The 15,340-nt window shown below is 44.1% G+C and overlaps 1 protein-coding gene across 1 annotated transcript in view; it reads left to right on the top strand.

Moving 5' to 3' along the window:
- LOC120017866 (probable methyltransferase TARBP1) overlaps positions 1-14,059 on the top strand; it is a 48,794-nt gene extending 34,735 nt beyond the window's left edge. Inside the window, exons 27-29 of the mRNA XM_038960828.1 lie at positions 8,883-9,007; positions 9,421-9,557; positions 12,550-14,059. Of these exons, the coding sequence (XP_038816756.1) occupies positions 8,883-9,007; positions 9,421-9,557; positions 12,550-12,718 (431 nt within the window). The 3' untranslated portion in view covers positions 12,719-14,059. The remainder of the gene's footprint in view (positions 1-8,882; positions 9,008-9,420; positions 9,558-12,549) is intronic.
- The last annotated feature ends 1,281 nt before the right edge of the window (positions 14,060-15,340 follow it).

The raw sequence follows: 15,340 nt of genomic DNA, 5'->3' as shown, positions 1-15,340 counted from the left end.
CAGATGTCCAGGCTGTTTGGTCTAGGATACAACCTCCCCAGATGTCTTGTCCAGGCTGTTTGGTCTAGGATACAACCTCCCCAGATGTCTGGGCTGTTTGGTCTAGGATACAACCTCCCCAGATGTCTGGGCTGTTTGGTCTAGGATACAACCTCCCCAAATGTCTGGTCCAGGCTGTTTGGCCTAGGATACAACCTCCCCAAATGTCTTGTCCAGGCTGTTTGGTCTAGGATACAACCTCCCCATATGTCTGGTCCAGGCTGTTTGGTCTAGGATACAACCTCCCCAGATGTCTGGTCCAGGCTGTTTGGTCTAGGATACAACCTCCCCAGATGTCTGGTCCAGGCTGTTTGGTCTAGGATACAACCTCCCCAGATGTCTGGTCCAGGCTGTTTGGTCTAGGATACAACCTCCCCAGATGTCCAGGCTGTTTGGTCTAGGATACAACCTCCCCAGATGTCTGGTCCAGGCTGTTTGGTCTAGGATACAACCTCCCCAGATGTCTGGTCCAGACGGTTTGGTCTAGGATACAACCTCCCCAGATGTCTGGACCAGGCTGTTTGGCCTAGGATACAACCTCCCCAGATGTCTGGTCCAGGCTGTTTGGTCTAGGATACAACCTCCCCAAATGTCTTGTCCAGGCTGTTTGGTCTAGGATACAACCTCCCCATATGTCTGGTCCAGGATACAACCTCCCCAGATGTCTGGTCTAGGCTATTTGGTATAGGATACAAATTCCCCAGATGTCTGGTCCAGGCTGTTTGGTCTAGGATACAACCTCCCCAGATGTCTGGTCCAGGCTGTTTGGTCTAGGATACAACCTCCCCAGATGTCTGGTCCAGGCTGTTTGGTCTAGGATACAACCTCCCCAGATGTCTGGTCCAGACTGTTTGGTCTAGGATACAACCTCCCCAGATGTCTGGTCCAGGCTGTTTGGTCTAGGATACAACCTCCCCAGATGTCTGGTCCAGACTGTTTGGTCTAGGATACAACCTCCCCAGATGTCTTGTCCAGGCTGTTTGGTCTAGGATACAACCTCCCCAGATGTCTGGTCCAGGCTGTTTGGTCTAGGATACAACCTCCCCAGATGTCTGGTCCAGGCTGTTTGGTCTAGGATACAACCTCCCCAGATGTCTGGTCCAGGCTGTTTGGTCTAGGATACAACCTCCCCAGATGTCTGGTCCAGGCTGTTTGGTCTAGGATACAACCTCCCCAGATGTCTGGTCCAGGCTGTTTGGTCTAGGATACAACCTCCCCAGATGTCTGGTCCAGGCTGTTTGGTCTAGGATACAACCTCCCCAGATGTCTTGTCCAGGCTGTTTGGTCTAGGATACAACCTCCCCAGATGTCTGGGCTGTTTGGTCTAGGATACAACCTCCCCAGATGTCTGGTCCAGGCTGTTTGGCCTAGGATACAACCTCCCCAAATGTCTTGTCCAGGCTGTTTGGTCTAGGATACAACCTCCCCAGATGTCTGGTCCAGGCTGTTTGGTCTAGGATACAACATCCCCAGATGTCTTGTCCAGGCTGTTTGGCCTAGGATACAACCTCCCCAAATGTCTTGTCCAGGCTGTTTGGTCTAGGATACAACCTCCCCATATGTCTGGTCTAGGATACAACCCCCCCAGATGTCCAGGCTGTTTGGTCTAGGATACAACCTCCCCAGATGTCTTGTCCAGGCTGTTTGGTCCAGGATACAACCTCCCCAGATGTCTGGGCTGTTTGGTCTAGGATACAACCTCCCCAGATGTCTGGTCCAGGCTGTTTGGTCTAGGATACAACCTCCCCAAATGTCTGGTCCAGGCTGTTTGGCCTAGGATACAACCTCCCCAAATGTCTTGTCCAGGCTGTTTGGTCTAGGATACAACCTCCCCATATGTCTGGTCCAGGCTGTTTGGTCTAGGATACAACCTCCCCATATGTCTGGTCCAGGATACAACCTCCCCAGATGTCTGGTCCAGGCTGTTTGGTCTAGGATACAACCTCCCCAGATGTCTGGTCCAGGCTGTTTGGTCTAGGATACAACCTCCCCAGATGTCCAGGCTGTTTGGTCTAGGATACAACCTCCCCAGATGTCCAGGCTGTTTGGTCTAGGATACAACCTCCCCAGATGTCTGGTCCAGGCTGTTTGGTCTAGGATACAACCTCCCCAGATGTCTGGTCCAGGCTGTTTGGTCTAGGATACAACATCCCCAGATGTCTTGTCCAGGCTGTTTGGCCTAGGATACAACCTCCCCAAATGTCTTGTCCAGGCTGTTTGGTCTAGGATACAACCTCCCCATATGTCTGGTCTAGGATACAACCTCCCCAGATGTCCAGGCTGTTTGGTCTAGGATACAACCTCCCCAGATGTCTTGTCCAGGCTGTTTGGTCTAGGATACAACCTCCCCAGATGTCTGGGCTGTTTGGTCTAGGATACAACCTCCCCAGATGTCTGGGCTGTTTGGTCTAGGATACAACCTCCCCAAATGTCTGGTCCAGGCTGTTTGGCCTAGGATACAACCTCCCCAAATGTCTTGTCCAGGCTGTTTGGTCTAGGATACAACCTCCCCATATGTCTGGTCCAGGCTGTTTGGTCTAGGATACAACCTCCCCAGATGTCTGGTCCAGGCTGTTTGGTCTAGGATACAACCTCCCCAGATGTCTGGTCCAGGCTGTTTGGTCTAGGATACAACCTCCCCAGATGTCTGGTCCAGGCTGTTTGGTCTAGGATACAACCTCCCCAGATGTCCAGGCTGTTTGGTCTAGGATACAACCTCCCCAGATGTCTGGTCCAGGCTGTTTGGTCTAGGATACAACCTCCCCAGATGTCTGGTCCAGACGGTTTGGTCTAGGATACAACCTCCCCAGATGTCTGGACCAGGCTGTTTGGCCTAGGATACAACCTCCCCAGATGTCTGGTCCAGGCTGTTTGGTCTAGGATACAACCTCCCCAAATGTCTTGTCCAGGCTGTTTGGTCTAGGATACAACCTCCCCATATGTCTGGTCCAGACTGCTTGGTCTAGGATACAACCTCCCCAGATGTCTGGTCCAGGCTGTTTGGTCTAGGATACAACCTCCCCAGATGTCTGGTCCAGGCTGTTTGGTCTAGGATACAACCTCCCCAGATGTCTGGTCCAGGCTGTTTGGTCTAGGATACAACCTCCCCAGATGTCTGGTCCAGACTGTTTGGTCTAGGATACAACCTCCCCAGATGTCCAGGCTGTTTGGTCTAGGATACAACCTCCTCAGATGTCTTGTTGTGTAATGACTTTTCTTTCTTTTTTTAAATCAAATGTTTCTGTTTTTTTCCTTTGAATGCAACATATCCAGGTAATGTCTATATAACTGTTTGTATCCCACAGAAATGTTAAAGAGCCGCTGGTTGTTGATTTGGTCATTTGTTGACATTCCTTTTGTCTTACATGGTCACTCACTCAGAAACACCTTATGTAAGACTTTGCATGTTAGAGAACGATAGCGATTTGTTAAGCTAACCTTTAGGATATATGTTGCCATCATACTTGTAGATTTAGCACACAGAGACATTTTGTACATATTTTTCTATATTAGGAATCAGACTCAATGGTACTGCAAAAAGTCCTGGATGTGTCCACATAGGTTGTTAGTTTGATACTGTACATAGAGATAGGCTACATCATATGCATTCAGTAGAGATAATGCTGTGGTACATCTTTAATTGATCCAATACATGATTAACAACAAATACAATGAAATGAAAATGTAATACAGTGAAAATTGAATTATATGTAAATCAAATATATGTATACAAGGTACTATGTTAAAACAGACTCGGTACAGTTTGTCATCGTAGATGTGTCTAGTTCATCACCTCCATGTCCCATATTAAAGGTTGACTTTGGGGAAAAAACTCAAAGAATGGTGTTAACTAATACAGTTACTTTTTCTGACGAGTAGGAGTAACTTATTATCATCATCGATGAGCCACCAAAGGCACACCCCGTTTCTGTTCGAAAATTGAGAAAGGAGTGAAGTTATTTATTTTCATTGCCAAAATTGACCTTTTAATGTCAGCTTAGTGGTTAGAGCGTCGGGCTAGTAACTGAAAGGTTGCTGGATCGAATCCCTGAGCTGACAAGGTAAAAATCTGTCGTTCTGCCCCTGAACAATGCAGTTGTTCACCGGACGTTCTACCTGTCCCAGACCTGCTGTTTTCAACTCTCTAGAGACAGCAGGAGCGGTAGAGATACTCTTAATGATCGGCTATGAAAAGCCAACTGACATTTACTCCTGAAGTGCTGACTTGCTGCACCCTCGACAACTACTGTGATTATTATTATTTGACCATGCTGGTCATTTATGAACATTTGAACATCTTGGCCATGTTCTGTTATAATCTCCACCCGGCACAGCCAGAAGAAGACCGGCCACCCCTCATAGCCTGGTTCCTCTCTAGGTTTCTTCCTAGGTTTTGGCCTTTCTAGGGAGTTTTTCCTAGCCACCGTGCTTCTACACCATTGCTTGCTGTTTGGGGTTTTAGGCTGGGTTTCTATACAGCACTTTGAGATATCAGTTGATGTAAGAAGGGCTATATAAATACTTTTGATTTGAGTTAACCCACTGTTCCCCGGTAGGCCGTCATTGTAAATAAGAATTTGTTCTTAACTGACTTGCATAGTTAAATAAAGGTTCAATTAAAAAATATATAGAAATGTGAGAACCATTTTAGGTCTTTTTGTTCAGGGATTCTAACCCTGAAAAGTCTCTTCTTTCATAGTTCTAATCACTCTTTCCTCCGCCCTTGCTATAAGAATGAGAGATTGAGCGATAAGGTATTATTTATCCAAGTCTTTGACTAGAAATGGTTCCTTTTCTTTGAGTGCAGTAAAGAATGCAGCTTTGACGTGTGGTCCACCTGAATTCAGTGCCTCGTATATCACTCTCATCTTGTCCTGCCGGGTCGGTGCAGCGCTGATATTTGCATTGATCTCTCCACCAATCATGCCCTTTGTCAAGAGAACATCTGCTATGGCAGACACATTATTGACTCTTTGAATGAGCTGTGGTCTGAATTCATCAACAAACTCAAGGTCTCTTGTGGATGAATCATCTCTGTATTCATCTGTTCGTATTTCAGCTTTCCATAAAGATTCTCCCTTCTCACTTATCAACTCCATTTCAAAGTCTATCGCAGCGTCCTTTATGTACACTTCAAAGTAGTTTGGCCTGGTGCTTCTCAGCTTGATCTTTTCTGGCGTAATCGAGGATTGACACGAGGTCTTGAGGGTGAAGCGACTCCCCTTCCGATGGGACTTCTCCGGCTTTGGCTTTGGAAGTCTTAAGAATCCATATGACTTCTCCTGTGCCTCCACCTCCCGTGCTAGAGAAGGATCACATCGGATCAGATATGTGTGTAAGGTGAGGAGTGCTCTGGTGGACCTGAAGATCAGAAGGTCACAGTGCACTCTCCAATGCAACCCACGTCTCAGTACCAAACCCCTGCCAGAGAAGGAGGGATGAAGCAGTTTGGCGTGGAACCGCGTCACCTCATCCACTTCTTCCACAAGCACTCTGTTGTCTTTCACATGTAGAACCTTCATGTCTTCTCTCAAGGAGGATTGTGGGTAGTCTGGATCTATACAGACAAAGTGTGGCAGATTAATTTCTTCTAGTTTGCCAGAAATCATTGTGATGTCCAGTAATGGACCTCCTTCTTCCAGCTGCATGTTGTTCAGAGTGGCCCTGTGAGGCTCCCAGGAGCTGAACTGGTATCGCAGGCTGACTTTGCTCTCACATACCCACCGCAGCCCTGATAAGATGCACTCGTAATGCCCTGCTGCAGAAGAGTCAAGTGTGTAGACGGTGGTCTCATCCTCTGTAGACACGGAGGGTTCAACCTGAATCCAGGACATTGAGCTCTTTATATGGTTGCAATTCAAACATGCCTTTGGACTATCGGTTTTAAGGCCAAACTCTTTTTGGAGAAACATATTTGACTCTGAATAGTTGACTCCAATCTCTTTGGCCAGTTTAGTGATGATTGTTCCTACTGAATCCAGGGCCTTGTTGTAGAACTGTCTCATTGTTCCAGTGATGACACTACTAGCATCCTTTTGACCAGGACTAAGTTTGTCCATGATTTTTGTATGTATGACTACAAGCCTATCTATCATTGAGTGCTGTTGTTTTAAATCACGTTCAATATTATCACCAAGAGACAGAAGAAGGGCAACTGTAGTCTTCAATTCCTGTTCACTAGGTTCTTCGCTTTCAATTACGTTTGAGAGCTCTTCAAGTTGTGACAACTGGGGTAGCAGAGGATTTGACTGTTCAGGAGTGCTAGTTTCACAGTTATCAACATCTTGATCTTTTGATGTGGCCATTTTCACTCCAAAGGGGCAATCTGCAGTGGCTACATCCACTTTTGGACTTATAAAGCAGTAATGTTCAGGTTTAGCCATTGACTCTAGAAGAATATAATTTTCAAATACCTCATGAGCTTAGTTCAACTGTCGTAACCCATCAGAACCCAGAATATAAGTTTGCTTTATGGCAACACTTGTTAACATCGTAATTGTAAACAAACACGGTATAGCCTCAAAACGTGAGGAAAAAATAAATCCTCTGGTATGTGTTGTCAGGTATCCACTACTGTGTATCAGTTGTAATCCATTTACTACAGGAAATGTCTAGCCAGTTTCCCTTTTTATTGTCCAAACGTCACCTTGTGAATTTGACTTCCTCTCCCAATCTCAGTTAGTTCCACTCCTAACAGACAATGAATCAATGTCCAAATAAACAAAAGAAAGACATGAGAGAACTGCTGTAAAGTAGCCTTTCCCGCTGTAAGAGTTACTTTCAGTTTTAAGATGGGTGTGAACTGTGGACTGTGATTGGCTTTAATGCAGTCACATGGTCTTTGAGTAAAGATGGATATTTTTTAAGGTGGATTTTCAACAATATTATATTTTATACAGTGTGGCTATCATAGTGTTAGATTCCAAACAGAGAGATTTAAATGTGAGTTCTTAAGGCTGCAACTTGTGCATCCCACAGAATCAAAAAGCTGACGAGTATCTGGTTAAATAATCACCTCCTTAGTACACACTTCATTAACATAAGGTTGACAAATTAAACCTCACTGCAAAATATGACTTTTACAGTATTTTATGTGCTGATCTGGGCTCTTTTGCATAAAGAAAATATCACTCTATACCTGTAGCATTCAGAATAATTGAAACATTTAAATAATGATTGTGTAAATCATTGTTGTGTTTTTGTTTTGATTTATATTTCTGTGTGTCTGTCTGCCGGGCTGTGTAGTAGTTTAAAGGCTTAATGCAGCCATTTTTATATCAGTCAAATCATTTCTGGGTAACAATTAAGTAGTTTTTCATTAAAATTGACAAAAATAGCTTTTTAGCAACAAAAAAATCTTAAGCAATAATTGTTATAGGACTGGGAGTGGTCTGAATGGGGAGGGGAAAACTGAAAACTAGCTGTTATTGGCAGAGAGGTTTGTTATTGGTCTATTAACTAATTAAGCTTAAGCTCGACCCATGCAAAACCTGCTGATTAGAAAGTCCTTTGTAGATTGTATTTTCAAACAGCAAATGTTTTCACACTTACAGTGTTAGTTTTATCAGCTGATACAAAACACAGGAAAAACAGAATTTAGACTGCACTGGGCCTTTAAATAAAATAAGAAATGTTGCATGCTCTGTCTGAAGAAAATATCTCCTTAGACCTGTAGCATACCAATAACTGAAACATGTAAATAGTGGTTGTGTAATTGTTTGTTAATGTGTACATACATGTGTGTGTGTAGGACGTGTGAGCTCTTTGGGGCGAGTGGTCTGTAGATATACCATATCGACCATTAAACACTGAACTAAAATATAAACGCAACATGCAACAATTTCAAAGATTGTACTGAGTTACAGTTCGTATAAGGAAATTAGTCAATGTAAATAAATTAAGTCGGCCCTATTCTATGTATTTCACATGGCTGGGAATATAGATATGCATCTGTTGGTCACAAATACCTTAAAAGAAAACAAAAAGAACGGCTTCGATCACGAACTGCAGTCAGGTCAAGACCATGATGAGGATGACGAGCACACAGATGAGCTTCCCTGAGGCGGTTTCTGACAGTTTGTGCAGAAATTATTTGGTTGTGTAAACCCACAGTTTCATCAGCTGTCCGGGTGGCTGTTCTCAGACGAACTCGCAGGTGAAGAAGCCGGATATTGGAGGTCCTGGTTTGACTTGGTTACATGAGGTCTGGGGTTGTGAGGCCAGTTGGATGTACTGCCAAATTCTCAAAAATTATGTTGGTGATGGCTGGATGTTGGAAATGCACATTACATTCTCTGGCAACAGCTCTGGTGGACATTCCTGCAGTCAGCATGCCAATTGCACGCTCTCTCTCAAAACTTGAGACATCTGTGGCATTGTGTGACAAAACTGCACGTTTTAGAGTGGCCTTTTATTGTCCCCAGCACAAGGTGCACTTGTGTAATGATCATGCTGTTTAACCAGCTTCTTGATTTGCCACACCTGTCAGGTGGATGGATTATCTTGACAAAAGAGAAATGCTCACTAACAGGGATGTAAACAAATTTGTGCGCAAAATTTAAGACAAATAAGCTATTTTTGCGTATGGAAAATGTCTGGCATCTTATTTCAACTCATGAAACATGGGACCAACACTTTACATGGTGCATTTATTATTTTGTTCAGTGTAGTATGTGTTGGACAGTCTTTGCCAGGTCAGTGATAAACACTTTCGCGCTCTCTCTCTCTGTCTCTCTCTCTCTTGCTCTCTCTTTGTCTCTCTCACTCTCTCTCTTTTTCTCTCTCACTCACTCTCTCTCTTTGTCTCTCTGTCTGTGTGTGTGTGTGTGTGTGTGTGTGTGAAGGTCTGTGTAGGACGTGTGAGATCTTTGGGGCCAGTGGTCTGGTGTTGGACAGTCTTCGCCACGTCAGTGATAAACACTTCCAGGCCCTGAGTGTCTCCTCTGAGCTATGGCTCCCCCTACTGGAGGTAGGTAACAACACTTTAGTAGCCTAAACCACACCTGTCAAGCTCATTCCACAGAGGGCTGAGTGTCTGCAGGTTTTCACTCCTCCCTTGTACTTGATTGATGAATTAAGGTCACTAATTAGTAAGGAAGTCCCCTCCCCTGGTTGTCTAGGTTTTAATTGAAAGGAAAAAACAAAAACCAGCTGACACTTGGCCCTCCATGGAATGATTTGGACACCCTTGACCTGAAGTTTTCAGTGCTGTAGTGGAGGGTAAATGCACCTTTTTCAGTGCAGATGTAGTGGAAGGAGGACAGCAGAACACTCTAGAATATTGAGATGCACACCAAGTTCTTTAACTCTACTGTGTTCAACTTACTTTTTAGGCAGCTAAAAAAGTGTTATGTTAACATCATATATTTGTGTCTCTACCAGGTGAAGCCCGTAGAACTAGCTGACTTCCTGCAGCTGAAGAAGAGGGAGGGCTACTGCATTGTGGGAGTGGAGCAGACAGCCAATAGTCAGAGTCTAAAGGACTATAGGTTCCCTGAGAAGACTCTGTTACTGCTGGGGTAAAACCACTCTCCTGTATGACAGCAGAGCACATTGTCATGTCCAGTTGTATATAACTTTGTGTCATATTGGAAGTATTTTCTGCTCTAACACAAGCCATGACATGAAATGCAATTATTCACTAACAGACAAACCACATAAATGAACAATCAATGCATGACATACTTCTTGCACATCAATTCATTGAATTGACTGTATAAACACACATGTACATACACAGCCATGGCCGGGACTGTCTCACGGGTCAGGGAGGAAGCTGACAAGGCTCTTTAATGGAATCTCAATAATGGAGTGAGTGTTCCCCTGGGCCCCTATCAGGCAGACACACACACAGCTCTGCTTCCTGCTGCAGTGAGGAGACGTGCCCAGGCATGCTGGTCTCTAATGGGTCCTCTGTGGAAGGAAGAACAGGGAGCACAAACTACAGCCGTGCCTCACTGACATACACATATACAGTTGAAGTCGGAAGTTTACATACACTTTAGCCAAATACATTTAAACTCAGGTTTTCACAATTCCTGACATTTAATCCTAGTAAAAATTCCCTGTCTTAGGTCAGTTAGGATCACCACTTTATTTTAAGAATGTGAAATGTTAGAATAATATTAGAGAGAATAATTTATTTCAGCTTTTATTTCTTTCATCACATTCCCAGTGGGTCAGAAGTTTACATACACTCAATTAGTATTTGTTAGCATTGCCTTTAAATTGTTTAACTTGGGTAAAATGTTTCGGGTAGCCTTCCACAACCTTTCCACAATAAGTTGGGTGAATTTTGGACCTTTCCTCCTGACAGAGCTGGTGTAACTGAGTCAGGTTTGTAGGCCTCCTTGCTCGCACACGCTTTTTCAGTTCTGCCCACAAATGTTCTATAGGATTAAGGTCAGGGCTTTGTGATGTCCACTCCAATACCTTGACTTTGTTGTCCTTAAGCCATTTTGCTACAACTTTTGAAGTATGCTTGGGGTCATTGTCCATTTGGAAAACCCATTTGCGACCAAGCTTTAACTTCCTGACTGATGTCTTGAGATGTTGCTTCAATATATCCACATCATTTCCCTTCCTCATGATGACATTTATTTTGTGAAGTGCACCAGTCCCTCCTGCAGCAAAGCACCCTCACAACATGATGCTGCCACCCCCGTGCTTCACGGTTAGGATGGTGTTCTTCAGCTTGCAAGCGTCCCCCTTTTTCCTCCAAACATAACGATGGTCATTATGGCCAAACAGTTCTATTTTTATTTCATCAGACCAGAGGACATTTCTCCAAAAAGTACAATCTTTGTCCCCATGTGCAGTTGCAAACCATTGTCTGGCTTTTTTTTATGGCGGTTTTGGAGCAGTGACTTCTTCCTTGCTGACCGGCCTTTCAGGTTAAGTTGATATAGGACTCGTTTTACTATGGCTCTAGATACTTTTGTACCTGTTTCCTCCAGCATCTTCACAAGGTCCTTTGCTGTTGATCTGGGATTGATTTGCACTTTTCGCACCAAGGTACGTACATCTCTAGGAGACAGAACGTGTCTCCGTCCTGAGCGGTGTGACGGCTGCATGGTCCCATGGTGTTTATACTTGCGTACTATTGTTTGTACAGATGAACGTGGTACCTTCAAGCGTTTGGAAATGGCTCCCAAGGATGAACCAGACTTGTGGAGGTCTACATTATTTTTTCTGAGGTCTTGGCTGATTTCTTTTGATTTTCTCATGATGTCAAGCAGAGGCACTGAGTTTGAAGGTAGGCCTTGAAATACATCCACAGGTACACCTCCAATTGACTCAAATCATGTCAATTAGCCTATTAACAGCTTCTAAAACCATGACATAATTTTCTGGAATTTTCCAAGCTGTTTAAAGGCACAGTCAACTTACTGTATGTAAACTTCTGACCCACTGGAATTGTGATACATTGAATTATAAGTGAAATAATCTGTCTGTGAATAATTGTTGGGAAAATGACTTGTGTCATGCACAAAGTAGATGTCCAAAACTATAGTTTGTTACCAAGACATTTGTGGAGTGGTTGAAACACTTATGTTGGAGTCATTAAAACTAGTTTATGTAAACTTCCCACTTCAACTGTGTGTGTGTGTGTACACACACACACACACACACACACACACACACACACACACACACACACACACACACACACACACACACACACACACAAGCTACAGAATTATGTTTGATCAATAGACACACATTGTTCAGTAATACACGTTTTTTCTCTACTGTGTGTACCGTCTCCAATCGGCCTCTCTGTTATTAGTCTGTTATTGGAGGCTGATTATTCCTGGGTGGGGTGGTTGAGCTCGGTCAAACATACAGTTTGTTTAAGCTGAGAGGGCCGAGGAGAGCTGCTATTTGTAATGAACACAACCAGCACACACACGCAGCCATTAGCCAGTGAACACTCCACCTGTTGTCTGCTCTGTTCCAGCACAGCATGGTGTTTGTCTAATGTAACCCATTACAACCATACAATCTGTACCTGTCTCTGTCATATTGTTCACAGCATGGTGTTTGTCTAATGTAACCCATTACAACCATATCTGTACCTGCCTCTGTCATATTGTTCACAGCAGGCCAGGGTGAATGTTCTGTAGATCAGTGACTAAGGCCAGAATTCAACCCCATTGCCCCTTTTCAGCTATGCACCTATTAAAGGCTTTGCTCCTGCATTTTCAGAGACCACATTGTAGGTAACCACTGCATATGTCGGCTCAATTGGAAATTACCTTTAAATGTCTGTTGCGTGGACCTATATATATCTGGATCTAACACGGATCTAAATGAACTTCGACCTTACGCTCTAGAAATAGAATGACATTGACTTGAATGGGAATGTCCAGTGTTCCAGTCCTTTTATTTCTGTGGACCAACATCCTATCTCGTCTCCTAGCACTCTGTTCCATATTTCACCTGTCTAGTTATTCTCCTTTTTATTCATAGTTTCTCTCTCCCCCTCCTCCTCCCTCCCACCTACTTTAGTAATGAGCGTGAAGGTATCCCAGCTAACCTGCTCCAGCTGTTGGACGTGTGTGTGGAGATCCCTCAGCAAGGTGTCATCCGTTCCCTCAACGTACACGTGAGCGCCGCCCTGCTGGTTTGGGAGTACACCTGCCAGTACCTGTCCTCTACTGGAGGGAAGTCAGACTGAAACAGGGAGGGACGACCTGGACTTGTCCGATAAGAAACAAACATTTTCACTCTGTTGCAAAATGTTTTTTGAAAAGTTTTCCATTACGTGCACTAATGAACACAACCCTAGTGTGGGGGTAAAGCCGCCAGTACCTGCCCCCGCTGCAGAGTAGGGTGAAGTTGCCCCTTTACATTTTAGTCATTAAGCAGATGCTCTTTTCAGGGCGATTTACAGTAGTTAGTACATACAATATCACAATATCATACTGGTCCCCTGTGGGAATCAAACCCACAACCCTGGCGTTGCAAGCACCACGCTCTACCAACTGAGCTACACGGGGCCTTTCTCCACTAATGGTTAAGGTTAGAATTGGGGCAGGGGAAGCTGGTCCTATATCTGTACCAACAGGCAACTTCACCCCAGACCTAGTGAATCTGCTGTGGTGACTGACCCCTCTCTGTAACGCCCTAACCCTGCTGGTGTGGGTGTACACCCGGCCATTACCTCCCCCCTACTGGCCCTGCTTCTGGGGTGACCTCTGAACCTGGAACCTGGAACCTCTTTGTGATGAAGTGTGAAGTTGCCCCTAGGCACAGATCTAAGATCAGCTTGAATGCCCTCCAAGTCCTAACCTTAACCATTTGAGGGGAAAACATGCCACTGACCCAACAGAAACCCAGTGTCAACCCTACTTCAGGCCTCTGAGATCTGGTCATGAAGGAAAGGAGACAAGGCGTCTAGGAGACTAGGAGAGGAATCGACCTCATTACTATTGATATGTTGTTCAAACCAGAGAGTTTCTTGTTATTGTCAAAGTCCCACCTCAGGCAGGTGTCAGTCATCAAAGGAGAAACCATGACTTACCTCTTCCATATGCTGTGAACATAAGGTCACAGTTTCTGTGTTTTGTAGAATTTTAAAAAATTCATTTTATCCTTTTTTTTTACCCATTTAAAATGCAGCCTTAACCCTCCAATGGGCCATAGATGTAGAGAATGGATGTTAGTCTTACAAGTGGTGACTTGTTATTAGACCTAGAACCCATCTCAGATCCATTGGAGGTTATTTCCGCTTTAGCCGTGGCTAGATATTACATTAGAATATGCCAATGTCGTTTGGACAGGGTCATGTTTCCAAGTCCTTTCCCAGGAAAGCAGCAGACACTTGATTTTCCCCGAGTCCAAATGATTTTTTTGGAGTGGAGAAAGTAATGCATCTTTTTAAACAAATAAAACAATTATTTCGTAAGAACTCTGTTTTTCTTATCACACACATTTGTTTGATTTATGTTTTCCTTTACAAAGCATGTTATTTCTCACGGAGCCGTTCATAGCGCAGAAAGAACATTAGCTCACAGTAGTTTCCTGAAAGGTGCCGTGCACCACGCCCAACTTTGACCAAGAATAACGTTGCGCAGGTGAACGAACCACTGAGCGGTGCGGCGGTGACATTAGACCGGTAGAGGATAGGAACAATGGATAATGAGAAGGAAACGTATTTACAAGATGACTAAAATGTATGTCGTTTACCCTGTGTAGAATTAATAGCCTATGGATATTTGGCGTCCAAAACTATTTCCAATCAGTATCAACAAAAAGTTTCAACTAGGCTAAATTGCATCAAAAAAGGAGAGAGTAGGCTATGGAGCAGCTAGGTGGCGCTTGGCTGGATACAAGTGCCCCTTTCCCGGATGAGATGCGGATTTCAGCCCGGAATGCGACGGCGGAGGCTCGGCTCAACTTGTCCCCCCGAACTAAGCTGGTTCTGGAGGTCCTGATGGTGTTGATGTGTCTCGGCGCAGTCACAGGTGTGTGTCATCATAACGCAGATGCGGAACTGCAAGGAAAACTTTTTATTTTCATACAGCTCATGAAAATATACTTAATAATTTCGAAAAAGTCAATCGCTTTTTAGTGTTCACTGACTTCCAGTTATATGCTTTATCTTCATTGTAGCTTTAGACGCAAATGATGTTCCCCTCTGCCTTCATTGGGCTCCTATAATGGTTTTAATTAAAATGTTGGGTTTAAGAGGTCCTAAACCCTGATTAAAAAGACTGAGCACGGATTAAAGATGCCCTGAACACTGATTTGGAGAGCCTTTTATGCCTGTGTAAAATAATCAAGGGGAAACGCTGGTGTGATGCCTGCTGTACAAATCCCCGCTGGGTGCTGCTATACATTGGTGGCAGATGTCTCTCTGTGTGATGTGCTTTCTTTTAGAATGACACCGGCCATGTTTGTGATTAAAGCACCACAAGCATCGAAATATTGTTTTTGATGTTGCCTTATTCTTTCAATGGATTTTGTAGCAATGTCTTTTCTTAGAAAATGCTTTGAGACCTCAACAGTGGGCCTACTCTGAAACTTGCTGTATAAATTAAAGCGGCAATCAGCAGGTGAAACAACAACAACCAAGTGTTTTGCCTGCCGCCGTTCCTCTACAAAGCTGAGGGTTGGGGCTGAAGAAATATAACCACTCTCAAATTCATGGAAGTAGCTATGGATGCCAGGACTGACCATGTTCTGAGGCTATAGAGTGTCTTTACATTTACTTTGTTTACAAACATTGGTGTAAAACAAGTTTATATTTTGGGTTCTGATGAGGTAGGACAGTTGAACTAAGCTCATGAGGCATAAG

This window comes from Salvelinus namaycush, chromosome 22 (genome assembly GCF_016432855.1).
Source record: "Salvelinus namaycush isolate Seneca chromosome 22, SaNama_1.0, whole genome shotgun sequence".
NCBI lineage: Eukaryota > Metazoa > Chordata > Actinopteri > Salmoniformes > Salmonidae > Salvelinus > Salvelinus namaycush.
The sequence above is the reverse complement of the archived record's forward strand: the minus strand, read 5'-3'. Positions and strand labels throughout refer to the sequence as shown.